General features: G+C 39.9%; 1 protein-coding gene across 1 annotated transcript in view; it reads right to left on the reverse strand.

The window, feature by feature from the left end:
• Positions 1-16,606, reverse strand: part of LOC134203452 (uncharacterized) — a 57,208-nt gene extending 40,602 nt beyond the window's left edge. Inside the window, 1 exon segment of the mRNA XM_062678330.1 lies at positions 16,487-16,606. Coding sequence (XP_062534314.1) covers positions 16,487-16,606 — 120 coding nt within the window.
• Between the last annotated feature and the right edge of the window lie 3,715 nt (positions 16,607-20,321).

The raw sequence follows: 20,321 nt of genomic DNA on the forward strand, positions 1-20,321 counted from the left end.
TCTCGGGAGGACACACTTTCTTGGTTTAACTTTGTTACAACAGTGGACCAATACAAAACAATTAAGACACTTTTTCTAATAAAGACAATAGTTACAAATACATTCAGAAACCTATATTTATTTTAAGGAGATCGATATAAAGGTGTGGAGGGGGGGGGGGGGTTCTTTTATCGTTGCGGCCGTTCGGGATACATGGAAGTCTCAGGTTGGTGCATGCATGATAGGCGAGAGAGGCATTATTGGCGGGTTACCTTGATGATGTGTTTCCTTTGGAGAACACAGAACGATAATCGTTGCCAGATTTAGAACACGGGTCCAAAACCTTTCTATAATCCAATGTTATGCGCCAACCGATGCTGCCGATCTGCAAGACAAAGAGAACTTCTACAGTCAACTCAATACCGTCGTAGATAGAATTCCGAAGGGTGATATCAAGATCTGTTTGAGCGACTTCAATGCGAAGATCGGATCCGACAACTCGAACCATGAGCGCCTTATGAGACACTATGGTCTCAGAGAAATGAGCGAAAACGGAAAGGTGTTCGCAGAATTCTGTGGAAATAATGGCATGGTGATTTGGGGATCGCTCTTCCCTCATCGACCCGTGACGGCTTTATAGTAAATCAAATCGACCACATCAGCATCAGCCGAAAATGGAAACTTCTTGATGTTTGGAATACGCGAGAAAGAGAGAGAGAAAAAGAGAAAGAGAGAGAGAGAGAGAAAGAGAGAGAGAGAGAGAGAGAGAGAGAGAGAGAGAGAGAGAGAGAGAGAGAGAGAGAGAGAGAGAGAGAGAGAGAGAGAGAGAGAGAGAGAGAGAGAGAGAGAGAGAGAGAGAGAGAGAGAGAGAGAGAGAGAGAGAGAGAGAGAGAGAGAGAGAGAGAGAGAGAGAGAGAGAGAGAGAGAGAGAGAGAGAGAGAGAGAGAGAGAGAGAGAGAGAGAGAGAGAGAGAGAGAGAGAGAGAGAGAGAGAGAGAGAGAGAGAGAGAGAGAGAGAGAGAGAGAGAGAGAGAGAGAGAGAGAGAGAGAGAGAGAGAGAGAGAGAGAGAGAGAGAGAGAGAGAGAGAGAGAGAGAGAGAGAGAGAGAGAGAGAGAGAGAGAGAGAGAGAGAGAGAGAGAGAGAGAGAGAGAGAGAGAGAGAGAGAGAGAGAGAGAGAGAGAGAGAGAGAGAGAGAGAGAGAGAGAGAGAGAGAGAGAGAGAGAGAGAGAGAGAGAGAGAGAGAGAGAGAGAGAGAGAGAGAGAGAGAGAGAGAGAGAGAGAGAGAGAGAGAGAGAGAGAGAGAGAGAGAGAGAGAGAGAGAGAGAGAGAGAGAGAGAGAGAGAGAGAGAGAGAGAGAGAGAGAGAGAGAGAGAGAGAGAGAGAGAGAGAGAGAGAGAGAGAGAGAGAGAGAGAGAGAGAGAGAGAGAGAGAGAGAGAGAGAGAGAGAGAGAGAGAGAGAGAGAGAGAGAGAGAGAGAGAGAGAGAGAGAGAGAGAGAGAGAGAGAGAGAGAGAGAGAGAGAGAGAGAGAGAGAGAGAGAGAGAGAGAGAGAGAGAGAGAGAGAGAGAGAGAGGGAGAGAGAGAGAGAGAGAGAGAGAGTTCATTAAGCACTTTCAGAGTTATTAACTGCGAGGTTTCTAAGCCAAGTTACCATTTCTGCATTCCTCAGCCACCCTCAGCATGTTCTTGCTTTGTAGCCGCGCATCTTACCGCACGGTCAAACGAATAATTCATTACTCTAAACTCTACTTTGGAAACTCTACTTTGCTACAAAACTCAAGAAACTGTAGTCCTCTTCATGTCCATTTCGGTGCTGAAGAAGTTTCAAAGTTGTTGCTGTCGTTTTCTGGACATTCTGAAGAAGATGTGAGTCATTTCGTAGCTGTGTTGGAAAACTCGAATCTAGCTCTTGGCGTAAACGATTTCATAATGAAGCTAGTTGTCATCCGAAACTTGAAAGGGAAAGCTCAGTCCTGGTTACATGGTCAAGCGGATTTCATGCTCAAAAGTTACAATGAAATTACAAGAGGTCTTCAGGAATTTTTCGATTTTCTTTTGAGCAGATTCGAGTTACGGAAGCGTTTGGAGAAGAAGATTTGGTCAGGTTCTATTGAAACGTTTGTTGATTATTGTCAAGTAATTGAAATGTTTTTCCTGAAATCAAGTTGGACATATTGCAGCATTTTGTTGGAAGAAACGTGATGCAATGCGGAGAACGAATCGACGAGAAGAGAAAACCTCTAAAAAAGTTCTTACATCTGAATCCATGACTGAATCCACTGTAAAAAATGACGTTGTAGGAGATGGACGTTAGGAATTGATAGTTGTTAGCTTTTTTAATGAAAACAAAATATTCAAAGCATTATGTGCTACAGTAAGTCCAATTTCACTAAAACGGCGCAGTTTAATCCAAAATCTAAGACATTTAAACATGATGATAGTAAAAAAAAATATCGCGGTATTAGTGCAAATATTCTCAAAATATTAGGCGTCTATAGAGATGTTATAATTATTCAAAATATTAATTTCAGAATTGAATTTCGCGTTATTGCTGACAAGCACATGGGACTTTTCGATGCCATAATCGGAAGAGATGTAATCATGCGTCCTGAAATTCGTGCGATCATTCAAATTGGAATTCGAATTTTTAAAACGAAAGAAAGGTATGTGCAGTTTGAAAATTTATCGTGTTTGAACAAAAATCCTAAAATAGTTTCAAATATCAGTTCAGATACATACCAAGTTTTGTTTTCAAATATCGGAAACATCTCTGATAACCATGAGGCAAAATTTTTAGAATGTTTCAAACACAAGTATTATTTAAACCAAAAACCATTAAAGCCTGTTACAGAATATGAGATGAATATTAAATTAAAAAACCCAGATTAATCCACCTAACGGTGATGGTGCCTTTCTCGCGCAAAAAGGTAATAAATGTAGCCTTTACGCTTACACCTCGATGATGTACAAGAAAGGCAAAACAGTTACACCGTCTAATGTTATGATAGAAAATTTACACTAGTAGACGACAGATGGCGCTGCCAAAAGTTTCTCGAATTTCCTATGTTCGAATTTTGACGTTCGGACAATTTCATAGTACTATGAAACTGAACGAAGAGCATACTTACGCCTAAATGCGTGCAACACGAGCATCTTTATAGTGCGATGAAACTCTTAATGGGAAGCCACGGATAAAATATTCATAGATGCAAGGCATTTTTCATAACACATTATTGTTCTATGTGACTATGTCTCATCACTATTTTAATATTATCTATTTATGCAATTTGCAATTATTATGAAATTCAATAGTGATCAACAGCGTTTTAGTCTCTGTCGGATGCAACTTGTTGCAAGAAAATCGGTTAAGAGTTTCTATGTGAAAATTTGGCTAATGTTTTTTATGGCATTTTGTGCACACGCACACACATACACACACACACACGCACACACGGACAGACAGACATTTGTTCAGCTCATCGAGCTGAGTCGAATGGTATATAACACTATGGGTCTCCGGGACTTTTATCAAAAGTTCGAATTTGGAGTGAAATGATAGCCTTTCGGTACAACTTAGTTGTACGAGAAAGGCAAAAAGAGGAATATTTCCATTTTAAACCTAGAAAACTATCATTTGAGCTTGAGCCTGAGCTTGAGCTTGATTGACTGCTCGTAGTTGCTACTCCATTATGACCAGATCAGCTGTTCTTGCACAGGGAACCAACAGATGTTTGCTTGGGACTAGCACACATCTTCAATGTACAAGTACTGGTGATCTCATTTGTTAGGTCATACTGGCGCCTGCCACGTCAGAATGCAAGTCAATATAGGGAAGGGGGAGGAAATTATGATGCAATCACTCGCCCACTGCAAGCCGAATATACCTCTGCACTTGCCACGAGTTCATGCGGAAATTGTTGGAATTTCTGGGTTAGGTTGGAGAGGCAGAGGTCCGTCTTGGTTAACGAGCTGCCAATGTGATAGACAGGAGAAGGTAACTGATGGAATTTCTAATTGGATGTAGAAAACGAGCTCTATAGTTCATTTCCAATTCTAGCAGATTACTGATAGAATACTCAAGTTGAAGGTATAGGAATAGTAATGGAAACGGTATGGAAGTCCATTTCCAGTTCTAGCGATTGCTAGAACATGAGAAATAAAGAGATAGATACAAAGTAGGAGAATGGAACGGACCTGGGATTGAGCCCACGACCTCCTGCGTATGAGGCAGAAGCAGTAGCCATATGACTACCAAGTCCGCTTCGAAACAAGAGGCCGCGCAATGCAGAACACAATAATTCGGCCGACCACGCGATCGTTCTGCTGTCCGAAACAAGAGAGATCACGCACTGAACTGATTAGTTTTATTACCGTAAACCTAGAAGACTATCATTTGAACAGAAAAACAAAGTTGATCCCAAAATTCAAGAGCTCTTGAAAGATGGAATTATCAAAGAGAGTGACTCACCATATGCTAGTCCTATAGTAATTATTCCTAAAAAAGATAATGATTTCTGATTATGCATAGATTATAGGAAATTGAACATGAATACAGTTCGAGATAATTACTTTTAAACAGTTATTGATGATTTGATTGATACTCTAAAACATTAAACTATTCTATTCTATATTATATCATAGATTTTAAATCTGGAATCCATCAAATTAGGATAGCGCCAGATTCAACGAAGTACACAGCATTTGTAACACCGAAAGGACAATATGAATATTTACGTGTTCCGTTTGGTTTGTGCAAGGCACCTGCAGTTTTTCAAAGATTTTTTTTTAAATCTTTCGTTTATTTTGGAGGCTCAATTGCCGTGAAGCGTTACGGAGCCGAAATCAAGTTTAACAATTCATTTCTTAAATCTTATACATAATATTAGTTTTGGGGAATCGAAAGACTCGCGGTTTGGTCCTAACCTCGAATACAATAATATAGTAGGAAAGAAAAGGAATTTAGGGTGCTTAAGTAATTAGGTTGTTGATGTTCACATAGTTGACATTCTTGGCGATGTTTCACATCTGTAACGGGACAAACATTTTTTTGGGAGACAACAATGAGAGGAAGACATACGAAAGGGGTTAACGACAGACATTGAAATGGACAACAAGAGGAAGACATTCGATATGGGGTACGACAGACAAGGGGGTGGGCAGACTAAGATCACAATCGTACATCAGCAACTTTCACAAATTGGTGGACGAGGGACATGTATTCGAGATCAAGGCCCGCCAACACTTCTCTAATAGGCTTTGGTTGTTTTCCTCGGACCCGGAGATGTTCAGTTAATGCAGATCTGGGGCCGCGATTCTCCTCGCACGCCCACACGACATGATCAATGTCCTGATAATCCTCGCCGCAAACACAGAGATTGCTTTCCAAAAGCCCCACTCTGAAAATATGTGCGTTTAAAGTGTAGTGATTGGACATTAGACAACACATGGTTCGAAGGAAGTCTCGTCCTATATCCAATTTTTTGAACCATGGACGCTTCGACACCTGCGGGCGAATTGAATACAGCCATCTACCCAGCTCCCCATTTGTCCATTTCTGCTGCCAGCTGATCAAGGTTTCCTGGCGAACTAATGAGAGAAATTCATCGAAGGTGATTTGCCGATCGTGAATATCACCTTCCACGGCGCCCACCTTAGCCAAAGAGTCCGCTTTCTCATTTCCCGGGATCGAGCAATGAGAAGGGACCCAAGCCATGACCGTTTTGATAAAGCACTCAAAGCTTTCCGTATCCCGGTTAGAAGATACGCTGAGTGCTTAACAGGTTTCATTGACCGAACAGCCTCCAAGGAACTTAGACTGTCGGTGAAGATGAAAAAGTGGTCAGGAGGTAGGGATGCGATTTGCTCGAGTGAATAGTGTACAGCAGCTAGCTGAGCGGTATACACGGAACAAGGCTCTTTCAGCTTAAAGTAGGCGCTATGAAAAACGTTAAAAACACCGAAACCAGTGGAGTCATCCATTTTTGACCCGTCTGTGAAAAAGCTTCTCTCGTCGCTGGCATGCCCGTATTTGCTTACAAATAATGGAGGTATGACCTCCGCACGAAGAAAGTCTGGTATTCCATGAACCTCCTGCTTCATGGACAGATCAAAAGTAACAGAGGAACTGTAAGAGTCTAAGAAATTAGCACGATTGGTGTCAACCGAAGATGGGCTTACCTCCAGCGTCATATGCCAGTGGTAAATATTCATGAATCGAGATTGAGGGTTTTGTTCGAACAGCTTCTCAAAGTTGTTAATGACCAATGGATTGAGAACCTCACAGCGGATGAGGAAGCGGAGCGATAATTCCGCGAAACGATCTGTCAGAGGCAGTACTCCCGCAAGTACTTCCAGACTCATCGTATGAGTCGAATTCATACAACCCAATGCGATACGGAGACAGCGGTACTGAATCCGTTGAAGCTTCAGCATGTGTGTTTAGCCGCAGACTGGAAGCAGAAACTACCATATTCGAGAACCGACAGAATGGTACAACGTGATAAGATCTTCGGGATGCGCTCCCCACCAAGTTCCCGTTATCGTTCGCATGAAGTTGATTCTTTTCTGGCATTTTTGTGTCAGATACACAATGTGCTTCCCAAAGGTACATTTCGAGTCGAACCAGACCCCAAGGTATTTAGAAGACATGCCATGAGTGATTGCCTTACCCAACAGTTGGAGCGGGAACTTTGCAGGCTTATGTTTTTTTGAAAAGACAACCATCTCAGTTTTCTCCGGAGATAATTCGATACCCAGCTTTAAGGCCCAAGTAGACAAGTTGTCCAAAGTATCTTGCAATGGTCCTTGCAGATCAACCGCTGTTGGCCCCGAAATGGATACAACACAATCATCTGCAAGCTGTCTCAACGAGTAATTTGGCATGAGACATTCATCAATGTCTCTGACGTAAAAATTGTAAAGAAGAGGACTCCATGAGCCCTGGGGGAGACCCATGTAGCTAATTCGTGAAGTTGCCGAGTCACCATGAGAAAAACTCATACGTTTCTCTGACAACAAATTGTACAAATAGTTGTTCAAAATTGGTGAAAGTCCACACTCGTGGTGTTTGTCGGATGAGACATCGTCGCAAACTGAATCAAAAGCCCCCTTAATGTCCAAAACCACTGAGCCCATTTGCTCTTTTTTAGCGAAGGTAAGCTGAATTTCTGAAGAAAGCAACGCAAGACAGTCGTTCGTTCCCTTACCCCTGCGGAAACCAAATTGTGTATCTGACAACAAACCATTCGATTCAATCCATTCGTCTAGCTGGAAGAGAATCATCTTCTCCAACAGCTTCCGAAGACAGGACAACATCGCTATGGGGCGATACGAATTACAATCCGACGCGGGTTTTCCAGGCTGTTGGATGGCTATCACCCTCACTTGCCTCCAATCATCCGGAACAATGTTGCACTCCAGTAACTGGTTTAACAAGCTCAATAGGTGCCTCTTCGCGACGTCAGGGAGGTTTTTGAGCAAATTGAACCTGATTCTATCCATCCCTGGAGCAGAATTGTTACATGAAAGGAGAGCAAGCGAGAATTCAATAATCGAAAAGGGCCTATCTATATCGTCCCTGTCAGCAAAAGCATCACGTGACACTTGCTTCACCGGCACCGAATCCGGACTAACTTTCTTTGCAATATCGAGTATCCGCCGCGACGAGCTTTCACGATCTTCGTTTACGGACGACGCGTTGCGCATTCTTCTCCCGACGGTCCACAGAGTTTTCATTGAGGTTTCGCGCGATAAACTTTGACCAGCTTTTTGAACTGGATCTCGAGCGCGATGTACCGTTTGTGAAGAACGATCGATCCGTGTTTCCGAAATTCCTTAAACGCGTTGGATTTTGCACGATAGAGCTGTGTGCACGCGGTGTCCCACCACGGACTATGTGGTTTCCTACGAACCGAAGCTCCTGGCACCGGCCAGCGTTGTGCATGGAGAGCGCTGTCAATAACCAACTGAGATGGAAACTGGTACTCTTCCCGCGGTGTAAGTGTTTCTATCGACTGTATGCCATCAATGATGGCCTCCCCATATTCCCCCCAATCGATGTGCTTTGTGAGGTCATATGAGAGGTCGATAGAAGCGGATTGATTATGTCCATTGGAAATTAAAACTTCGATCGGCAAATGATCACTACCATGGGGATCTTGGACCACCTTCCAAGTACAGTTCAACCATAATGAGCTCGAACAAATGGAAAGATCTAGACGGCTATCTCTTACTGGAGGAGCCACTCGTGTAACTTCTCCAGTATTCAAAATTGACATATAGAAATCGTCGCAGAGGCCGTATATCTTTGTTGAACGGTTGTCGTCGTACAGTTCCCCCCAGCCTGTTCCGTGGGATTTAAAATCTCCCAGGAGCAACAGTGGCTCGGGCATAACCGAGCAGATGTGCGAGAGATCTCTACGAGATATCGCGGTGTTTGGAGGGAAATATATCGAGGCGATACTGAGGTCTTTTCCTCGGATAGTCACCTGACATGCGACAGCTTCGGTGCCTGACATCGGAGCAAAATCGACCCTATAGAAGGAGTGCTGTTTTTTGATCCATAAAAGCACCCCTCCATATGGATTTGCCCGATCGCGGCGAATGATGTTAAAATCGGGAAAATGAAGGTTTACATCTGGTGTTAGCCATGTTTCACATAAAGCAAAAACATCGCATTGTAATTTGTTAACTAAAAATTTAAAAATATCTAATTTTGGAAGAATACTTCGACAGTTCCATTGTAGAATCAAAATCATATGAGCCTTATCGACGAAATTAGTCATCGAAGGGTACGACTCGAGGAGGGGCATTTTGATTTCAAAGATTTATAAACAGTATTTCAAAGAATTGATTGACGATGATAAAATTATTGTATATATTGATGATATTATGATCACCAGTAAAAATTTTGAAGAACATTTAATCTATCCCAGTCTCACATTGAAAGTATTGCAAACTTTCCCCTTCATAACAACTGCAAAGATGTTCAACGATTTTTGGAACTTACAAGTTATTTTGGGAAGTTTGTACAGAATTTTGCAACTATTGCAAGAACTTTGTATTGTCTTTTGAAAAAAATTGTGTTTAATCAGGAACAGTTAGATGCTTTTAATGCACTGAAAATAAGTTGATATCTCCGCCAGTTCTAGTGACGTACACTACGAACACAATTTCATTGTGATGCAAGTTCTTTTGAATTTGGGGCTATTTTGCTTCAAAAACAGAATGATAGGAAGTCCATCCAGTTTGTTACTTCAGTAGAAAAACGGATGAATATGAATCAAAACTGTACAGTTTCGAATTAGAGACGCTGGCAACAGTATATGCTATCACAAGGTTTCATATTTATTTATCAGGATTATACTTTAACTTTTTACAGATTGCAGTGCATTAGTACAAACTTTGGCTAAGGGAGAGGTAAATCCAAAAATTTGTAGATTTGCAATGTTTTTGGAAATTTATAATTTTGATTTAGAGTACCGGGATGGCTCTAGAATGCAACAAGTAGATGCTTTTAGCCGCCAAGAGAAAACGTTCAAAAAGTGCTTAGAAGATGCAAGAACGGAGCATAATAGTTGTCCTTATGAAAATATAATAATGAATGTTCTCCAAGATTTTGACATAGACGAAATATTATTATTGCTGAAGAACAAGACGACAAAATATTAAAAATTAAAAAGTTGTTAGAAAGATCACCTTTTCCAAACATTGAACTTGTTAATGGAGTACTTTTTAGAAAAGATGGTGTTAAGCGTTTAATGGTAGTTCCTAAGTTAATTATTGATAATATCAATAAATTAAGCCATGATAATTGGGGTCATATTGGTATAGATAAACAATGTTTGAGATTAAAAAACAATTGGTTTTGTAGAATGAAAAAAAATGTCAAAAAATACATAAATAATTGTTTACTATACATATTTTACAGTCCTTCTGGAAAAAAGAGGGTTTTGTACAAGTCATTGACAAAGGAGATAAACGTTTCAAAACTATACATTTAGATTATTATGGATTAGATTATTACCTTCATCTAATAGAGTGAAATATGTGTTTATAATAGAAGATGCATTTACCAAATTCATAAAGCTTTTTCCCACGAAATCTACAGGTTCAGATGAAACGATTTCTCATTTGATAAATTAGGTATATCAATTTTTATAGTAAGCCTAATTTAATAATATCGGATAGAGACGCCTGTTTTACATCTCAAAAATTCAAAAATTTCATCAACATCAATCAAATTGAACATATCAAAACAGCTGCCTATACACCGGACATTGACCCCCATGCTTGCAAAATTATGTTATGATTCATCTAAAAAATGGGATAAATTATTATCAAAGGTAGAATTTATATTCAATAATACATATAACAGGTCAATTGGTAATTATCCTAGTGTCTGGACTCCAAGTCCAGCAAAGTAATTTAGAGTGTGCACATCATAATATAAAAAAAATTGTTGCTAATATGCAAACAGTAGGGGAAACTGGACACACATGATCCCCGGGGACACATGATCCCCCCCTGTTTTCTCGAAAACTAATCACATTTTTATACCAGTGATATGTGCAAACGGATCCGTTAGATAGATTATTGAATCTGAGTAACATTTGATATTAGTTACTTTATGTATATGGGTTTTAGAGATGTTTTATTATTTAAGCATTCTCAATCCTTTTTTTCTTCAAAGGAAAAAAGTTTAATAACTTTGAATATGTCCAAACAAAACGTACCAAATTTTTACTTGACACAGTTTTATTATTGTAGAATTGCATAAATTCATTCAGTTAACTATGGTTATTCTCCATTAAATACAAAAAACAAAACAAGATAAATACTCAACATGGACACACTTGATCCCCCACAGTTTGGACACACTTGATCCCGATATTGCATATATTAAGGCGTTTGTTGTATACCGTCGCATATTAATGTATTGTATGTAGGTAACTAATTGATCTGTTAAAATTCTTTTCTAGTTAAAAAGTATAAATAAATTTAATTTCACTTTAATTTTGTCAATCAGACACGCGCAATTTGAATTTCTTAATAGCCTTATTTCATTAACCAGAACAAAGTGTAGTTGAACATACTTAGTTTGGATTAGTTAGATTTAACATTATTTTCAATAAAAAAGAGTTCAAATTAGGCTTTAAATAGGCTCATTCAACAACTTTTGGTCAGTCGTTTAAGAGAAGTCGCATTTTTATAATAATAACACGCACTACAAAAATGATTATGCGTGACAGTACCATATTGATGCATGAAATCACCATCCTGGTATGATCACGGTTGTGGTATGGGTAGTAGTCTGGCGATCTCGATGTACCGTCGTCGAGGGTGACAATGGGTCAAATAGGGGTAAGAATGCGTCACTGTTTCAGCTACTTAGAAGGCCTGTAGAATAGATTAAATGCATCTGAGGGTGTTACCAACAACTTGGAAACAACAGATCTACTTCACACACTATTTTTCATAGTTAGGATGATTAATTGCTTTGTATTAAATTAGATTTTTGAAATACCCTAAATAATTACTTCCGACATTTTGTCATATTTTTGTGCTTTAAAATTAGTTGAAATATATTTTGACCTTACATAAAAACCTTACAAATACATTAGGATAGCTCACATCTCTTTACTCTTAATGATATCTCGTCAAAGTTGCCAGTACTGACTCCCTGGAATAGATGTCTGACGAAAGAGGCAAGAACAGAGATAGAGAGAGATACCCGACGAAAGAGAGGAGAGAGAGTAAAGCGGAAAATCTGGACTGGTATGAAAGGCAGAAAATATGGAAGAGAAGAACGTGGTAAACAGCCGAATGAAGTGGACGTGATGATCGGGAAAGGAAGACCGGAGTGATCAAGTGTACCGGGATGATCGTCAAATAATTCCCCGGTGATTCGCGGTGGCCTGCAGAAAATATTTTAAGCTGGTAGTTATTCTGTGATTCTGGAGGTGCCGTTCCTGTAGAGGGATCACGAACACGATCCACAGTACCGGCGAGTCCCGTGCTGGTGACTTACGAGCGTGTAGTAATTGCCGAGTCACACGCTGCGGGAGAGTCATAGTCACAGCTATGGCGGTGAGGATCTTGCAAGGTCCGCGTGGTTCGTCCCCGCTTGCAAGATTCCAATATCCTATGTACTATGGCCCCGTATGCGAGCGCGTGGAACGTCGGGAAATTGACCGAATTATGTCCATTTGGATCGAGGAAAAAGGTATGCCGGTGATTCAAGGTACGAAGCTTCTGGATTCTCCCCCCCCTGACTATGCTGCATGAGCTCCATCAGTTCCTGAACAGCCGCAACAATCCCCCCTTTACAGCCCCCCCCCCTTTAAATGTATCTTATCTCTTTAAATATACGTATGCCTAAGTAAATCTCTTTCCCATATTCCATTTTATGTTGAGAGATACCCTTAGTAACTACTAAAGATTCGCCTATGTTTCCCTAGTTAAAGAGAGATCGTGACTCCTCCGAAGCAAGGTGCGCCGACCCTGACCCTTGAGCTAGTCGCTTCTTACAAGGGCAAGCAGACCAAAATATAAGAGACCTTTTTGAACGATTTTGCTCTACTACCTCTAAACTACCGGTGAGAACGATGACCCATTGTCACCCCCGATGGCGGTATCACACTCTTTTTTTTATTGGTCCCAAAACAGGTACTCAGGGATATTTACCATTGGCAATGGCATTTGCAGTGTGCCCAATTTTCAGAGATTTAATAGAATAATTAGATTCTAAAATTACAAAGCTTTATTTATGTATCGATCAACAATTTTTGGTATCATAACTGTATCAATCACAAAGAGAGATCCTCTTGGGAACATCATGGTTGTCGTGATATGACCACTGTCTTTTAATGGAGTGAATGGTTTGCAGATAAATCATCATCACCATGCCAATTTTGTTGCTATAACAGACATTCTATCTGTCACTATTACTCTATTCGAGAACCAAAATACTGGCGTTGCTTAATACCAACAATATTTAATTTTCGCACGACTGTTATTACGACAGACTATGAAGAATTGTTAGGATTTGAGACTAGACAAATTCAACCTTTCATTGGACTTGGAAGAACCTGAACATGTTCAGCTCATAAAGGGATCAATTTCCCCCTATATGGGGATCAAGTCTCCCGCAAGTTTTGAAAATGCCAAATTTTCTATCTTTCGGCAAAATCGATTTTTTGGTAACTTTCATGAATAAATAATTGCTTCCAATGGCGTTTTTGAATAGCTAATTAAATTCTTTATCAAGTCCATCAAGAAGCGTGCAAATCTGTGTATGTTACATCGAGAAATATCCTAAACAAAAAGTGGGGATCATGTGTGTCCAGTTTCCCCTATCTGAGGCATTAAACATTTCACACGTTCGTGAAAACGCTCTTAGTAAATTTTTACAAAATCAATTAGGTGATTTCATAATTCTTAAGGCTAGCGGCAGACATCAATTAGCGCCAAAATATAAAGGGCCGTACAAAATTCATAAAATTTTGCCAAATGATACGTATGTTGTGACTGACATAGATGGATTTTAAATTGCAAATACCCCTTTCAATTCGGTTTGTTCACCTCAAAATGTGAGGAAATGGATAAGTGAGGTGACATGTTATCATATATCGCTTATGAATGTCCACGGTTCATACAAATTTTTGAAAATTTGTATGAGCAATTGTCCACGCTGGGGGAGGGGGTATCTAAAACTGATCAAAATCTGTCCACGTGGTATATGGATACAAAGATGATAAGTGAGAGATTTTTCCATTCTCTTCTGGATTCAATCCTTGGTCGCACTTGAATCCCTTTCGGGATTCCACATTTTTCTCTAGGACTATGTCGATCGGAATCATCCCAGCTATAACGCACACCGCCTTATATGATATGGTGCAATATGTGCTTGCGACTTGTAGACACATCAGCCGGTGTACTCTGATCAGTTTCTTCACGTTGTACTTGGCTTTTAGTCCTACGACCCATGCTGGTACGCCATGACGCCAGCCTTTATTAATCTACGCACCTGACTATACACCGCCGATCTTTGGACATAATTTTGTGATAAAGTCCCTTTGGCATGCATCATCGTGGAACCATACTGGTTGCTAGATAAGCCACCACATCAAACATTGGAAGTGGGTAAAGCGCTTGTATGACTAAAAATAGTCTTCATCAGCTAAAAAACTAGCTTATTCAGCTAAAATTGTTTGTTAGGAGCACACTATGTATAGTCCGACAATCTATTCAGGATAACCCTCTCTAGCAACTTTCCAGTAGACCTGTCATCAAAAACGAATCGGAGCGCCACCGTATGAAAATTTACGAGGCAAAGTCGTGAAAATTTCCCACCCCAAAATTTATACCTTCAACATGGCCTTGCATTGTAACCGCGCATCTTTCCGCACGGCTAAGGAGGACCCCAACTTCCAAGGAAATGTCTACATGAATTCCTTCAGTTTTTCGCTCTGCAATTATTTCAGAACTACATGTAAAATTTGTTTAAAAAATCAGCAAGACTTTTTTCACATTCCGCATGAACTTTCTTCAATAATACATAAAATTCTAGAATCTCATCAACAACTTTTTCAGCATTTTTTCGAGAATGCCTCCAGTAAGTCCATTTGAAAATCCACATTATCCAATTAAAGAATTTATCCAAACAATCTTCCAAGGATTCAAACCAGATTTTTTTTCGGGAATTTCATCAGTAGAAATTAGTTCATGAAATCTTTCGAGACCTCCTTCGGATTTTTCTACAAAAATTTCAACGTGAATTCTTCTGGAGGAAGAATATCGCGGCGTCATTCGTGGAATTTTCCAAGAAATACCTTGATGAATTTCTGGGGGATTTTCAAAATAAATTTCATGAGGAATCTAAGGAAAGATTTTCGGAAGAATTGGTTGAGGGGTTTCTGGAATAATTCTTGAAGTGAAATCCGTGAAAATTCCTGAATGATTTTTTGGGGCAACTCCTGGACGACCTTGTGGAAGAAAAAGAGTAAATTCTACAAGATATTCTGGGGGAATTCCCGAAGGAGTTTAGCGGGAAAACATCCAGTAGAGTTTTCTGGGCGATTTATTTAAAACTGTTGGGGACAGTACATGGAGAATTTTCTTGGGGTTGATGACTGTTAATGTACTTTTGAGATTGAAGTCTTTCGGCGATAGCAGTTTTAATAAGTTTCAAATACGTTTCTTGCTCCGAGATTTCTAAAACGCTATGTATCAAGACTGCTACCGCCAAATAAATTCAATCGTTCAGTGGGAATTATCGGGAATATTTCATTTAATAATTCGTATGATTTGTTTTTCGAGAAGTTTTCAGAAGAATTTTTGTTGCTATTTCTAACCGGAAGAATTTCCGAAGTAACTTATTTTAGGTATTTTCTTGGGAGAATTTTTAGAGAAATACCTAGAGCAATGTCCGGAAGAATTTCAGGATGAACTTTCGGAAATTCCTTAACGAACTTCCGGAGGAATTCCTGGAGGAACTTCCGTAGGAAATCCTGAAGAAACTTGCGGAGGAATTCCTAGAGGAACTTCCGGAGGAATTACTGGATAAACTTCCAGAGGATCTGCTGGAGGAACTCCCGGAGGAATACATGGAGAAACTTCCGGAGGAATTCCTGGAGGAACTTCCGGAGGAACTTCCGGAAGAACCTTCGGAGAAATTCCTGGAGGAACTTCCGGAGAAATTCCTGGAGGAACTTTCGAAGGAATTCCTGGAGGAACCTCCGGTTGAATTCCTGGAGCAACTTCCCGAGAAAAGGATCCATCACGCCGACGCCGATAGCACCAATTTCTGCCGTTTCCAATGGTCTGGGGAGCATCCTTCATCCAGGCATCGTTGAAGCCAGCTCCTGAACATATCTTGATCAGCAAGAATGGCGTGTTTAATGAGGATTGGAATTAGATCCGGTTTTTCATATAGAAAATTATTCTGAGCTTTTAAGAGAATTATCTTTACTTGTCATAATACGAGTTGGTACTATCCCATTTAATTCCACCATTTGATTTCAATATTACAGATACGTAGACAACAAAAAGTCCGTCTTGAGTGTCTCGTCAAGTATGAGGCACTGAAGATGATCTTACTGTTGAGGGAGAATTCGTATCGTGTAATATTGCTTGAGAAATCCCAACACCTTCCCCGAGCAGGAGCGACGACCTCGATAACAGAAATTGGTATGAACTAGCCTTGCATAAGAGGTAAAATACCCAAAAATTATACCAAAAACTTATATGCAGAACACTTGAGATATAACAAGCTTAGGTATTTCAATACTAAATGAATAATAATTGGTTATGCATTTGGTATTGAAATTCAATTTAATAACTCAGTATGTTATGGCTGAAGTATTGTACATATTAGTTTTTTGTATTATTCGTTTGATATTTTACCTCTTATGCAGGGCTAGTTCATAATAGAGTATGGTATCAATAACAGCATTAGGTGTTGTTGAGCCAATTTCTCCTGCTCGGGTCATCATGCATCAATATCTCACCTGTTTCACCATAAATTTGAGAATCACTGGAAATATCCCAAAGCTAAACACTAATCCGCCAACTAAGGTACAAGCACAGATTATAGCAATTTTCTTGAAATTTAATTCGTCGAGCTTCATTTTTTCAATCATTTCACTATTTTCGTTTAGTTCAAATAATACGAAGAAAAACAGAGCTATTTTTTAGTAGCACAAATGCGAGAGGACACTTGGTACTTTGAGGAATTCAAATAGATTTTTTTGTGAAAAGAGCACTTTCATTACTTTTTAAAAAATTTCGCAACTAGTTTATTCAACCAACTTCAATCCATGACCCAACGAAGCATTTCCGTTGCCACTACTTTTCGCACGTTCAGCCGACCCGACTTTCCAATGGAAACTATCTCCACATTCCGAAACGAGTCATCGATGAACTTATTGGGAATTCGCATTCCTCGTGCATCCTTGCAAATCTATGCTTTGCTTTCAAGTTCAAGTTGCTACAATCGGAACCGTTCCACGCTGGGAATGAAATCACATGCCGAAGCACAGTAATTAATAACTAATTACTATACAGTGATTGATATAATAACGTTTTTTATTTCGCTAGACTGTAGTTATTTCGATTTCTCGGAAGTGCTACATCATGCTTTATAGACAAATGTTGAAGGGGAAAAATACGTTTCCATGAAAACTTTTATTAGCGATTGCGCTTCAATTTGATGTCTTGAGCAAATTATATGAATGGAAACAAAGAGTAAGTCACCATAAACTGACGGTGCTTTGAAGGCGGATCAAACTCTTGCCTTTCTCATACAATTATGGAGCAAGTTATTTTTAAGATGCTAAAATAAGTGAACAATACAACATTTGATCATCAGGTCAATGAAATTCCCGTTAGATCAACCATTCCGATATAGATGTCATCGGCGGAAAATCATAAGGGAATAAACCGCGTTACCGCTCAAATTTTTTCAAGACCCAAAAAACTTCAAATGTCCTGCAGGGTGAAAGAAAAAAAAAGGATTTTATGGCAAAAGACTTTGAAAAAAGCTCAAAAAAAGCCAAATGGCTTTAGAATTAGTAGAGTATGCCTAATAAGGGCGATTTGGCCCGGACGAGATACATTTAAGGCCGATAACGGCTCTAAAGAAGATAGAGGTGAAGTCTTCTACAACAATGCAAATCATCTTTTTGATCCGAATAAGTTTCTAGAAAAAAATGTTTACATCTTTTGCAAAATTACTTTAGATAGGTAGGAAGGCATCATAATTGCATTACATTGTTTTTAGATAACGAATACTAGCTCTTTTTTTTAATAATAAAAGAAAAACGACTTTCAAAATAGATTGTCTCAAATAAAATGCCTTTAAATTAAAAACATCTCCTGGTCAAAAGGTCCTTAGATCACACATACTTTACTGTATACCGAGGTTTTTTTTGCGAGGTTTTTTTTACTAGGGTTTTTACACGGATTTTCGAATTGACGCGGTACCCAGTTGAAAATTTTCTAAATCTTTTTGAATGGAAAACACCTAGAATATATTTACGGATGTGGGAACGATCGTTTTGCAGAGTACCAAACTCCATACAATAAGGGTATTGCTGGAATGGGCTCGATGAGTAGTAGCCGGAAATCGATGTTTGTCGCAACTTTGAAATTCAAGATGGCCGACTTACGGAAACCCTTCCAATACACTGTTGACTCGATTTTGTCTACCACCTATTTTGTCTATCCCCAATTTCATCACGTCATCCCAAATGCGGCGTTGAACTTAATCTAGAATTAAAAAAACACCCTTAATAAAGATTAAAAAAAAAACGTCACCCCAAAAAACAATCGATTTTCGTATATAATACAGCGAGCAACAATGATTTTCTTGAAATAACTTTTACCGCATATGGATTATTATGAATGAGTTTTGCGTACCTGTGAAGGATTCTATAGGCATGTTTGACAAGAAATAACGGGTACCGTTCACACGTTTTGCGTTTCCAATACATGAAGTAATTAATATTTGTCTAATGAACTTGAAAATTGATAATACAAATGTTTCCGATTTTGTCACATGTCCTATTTTATTACCCCAAAATTTACCAGGGGGTTTGTGTGGGAGTGAAATAGCTCTTACAAACTAGTGTACAACGAGATTAATATTTGCCACTCACTACTGCATGTTCGGTACTCATCTAGAGTGCCATCGCAGCAGGCTCGTCCAGGCACCAAGTCAACTTGTCACTTTCGACTGCGAACCAGCATACAGGTAAGACACGTGGCATCTGCATAAGAGGTTCCTTTCTGGTTCAGGGGTGATAAAATCGGGATATTATTGTACCATCGGCCAAAAACAATTCCAAGAATACCTTCGGAGGTTCCTGAACGGCATTCCTATCTAGTAATACAAAGTAATTCCTAAAGTTCTTCGGAGAAATCCAACAAACCTTGAAGCTGATAAGGACAGTTCAGTTTATAAAGAGGACACTTTATATTATCGATGTATTTTTAACCATAAATCTTTATAGAAATTTGTTTATCTGACATTCTAGAAATGGATTCCAATTATCAACGAAACCATTCTAACTCAGAAAGTTGCGATATTCAAAACAATCTCAATTTATTGGATTTTTAACAGCTCCTACCGTTTATATTCCGTTTTTTGGCTGCCACAGGCTCTATTGTTTCTGGATATTGACAAATCATTGACAGTGTATTTCTTTCAGATCTTATTAATGATTTTGTTGACATGTCGATTTTCATTTTTTTTTTACAAAATGTCAATTTTGCTTATAAAAATACGTTGGGAAGCTTATGTTTACTCGAAATTCGAGAAGCTTTGACAAATGATGCATTTTGTTGAATTTAAACTGTTTTATATCTTTTACAAAATACAGTTGATAGACAGTGTATTATAATATACGATAAAGCAAACTCCATCAAAACTGATCAATCTTCCTCTGGAAGTTTCTTCAGGAATTCCTCTGGAAGTTCCTCTTCCAGGAATTCTTTTGGAAGTTCCTCCAGGAATTCCTTCGAAAGTTCCTCCAGGAATTCCTCCGGAAGTTCCTCCGGGAATTCCTCCGGAAGTTCCTCCGGGAATTCCTCCGGAAGTTCCTCCGGGAATTCCTCCGGAAGTTCCTCCGGGAATTCCTCCGGAAGTTCCTCCGGAAGTTCCTCCGGGAATTCCTCCGGAAGTTCCTCCGGAAGTTCCTCCGGAAGTTCCTCCGGAAGTTCCTCCGGGAATTCCTCCGGAAGTTCCTCCGGGAATTCCTCCGGGAGTTCCTCCGGGAATTCCTCCGGGAGTTCCTCCGGAAGTTCCTCCGGGAATTCCTCCGGAAGTTCCTCCGGGAATTCCTCCGGAAGTTCCTCCGGAATTCCTCCGGAAGTTCCTCCGAATTCCTCCGGAAGTTCCTCCGGAATTCCTCCGGAAGTTCCTCCGAATTCCTCCGGAAGTTCCTCCGGGAATTCCTCCGGAAGTTCCTCCGGAATTCCTCCGAAGTTCCTCCGGAATTCCTCCGGAAGTTCCTCCAGAATTCCTCCGGAAGTTCCTCCGGGAATTCCTCCGGAAGTTCCTCCGGGAATTCCTCCGGAAGTTCCTCCGGGAATTCCTCCGGAAGTTCCTCCGGGAATTCCGCCGGAAGTTCCTCCGGGAATTCCTCCGGAAGTTCCTCCGGGAATTCCTCCGGAAGTTCCTCCGGGAATTCCTCCGGAAGTTCCTTCGGGAATTCCTCCGGAAGTTCCTTCGGGAATTCCTCCGGAAGTTCCTCCGGAAATCCCTCCGGAAATTCCTCCGGAAGTTCCTCCGGGAATTCCTCCGAAAGTTCCTTCAAGAATTCCTCCGGAAGTTCCTCCAGGAAT

Source organism: Armigeres subalbatus, unplaced genomic scaffold (assembly GCF_024139115.2).
Source record: "Armigeres subalbatus isolate Guangzhou_Male unplaced genomic scaffold, GZ_Asu_2 Contig1857, whole genome shotgun sequence".
Lineage (NCBI taxonomy): Eukaryota > Metazoa > Arthropoda > Insecta > Diptera > Culicidae > Armigeres > Armigeres subalbatus.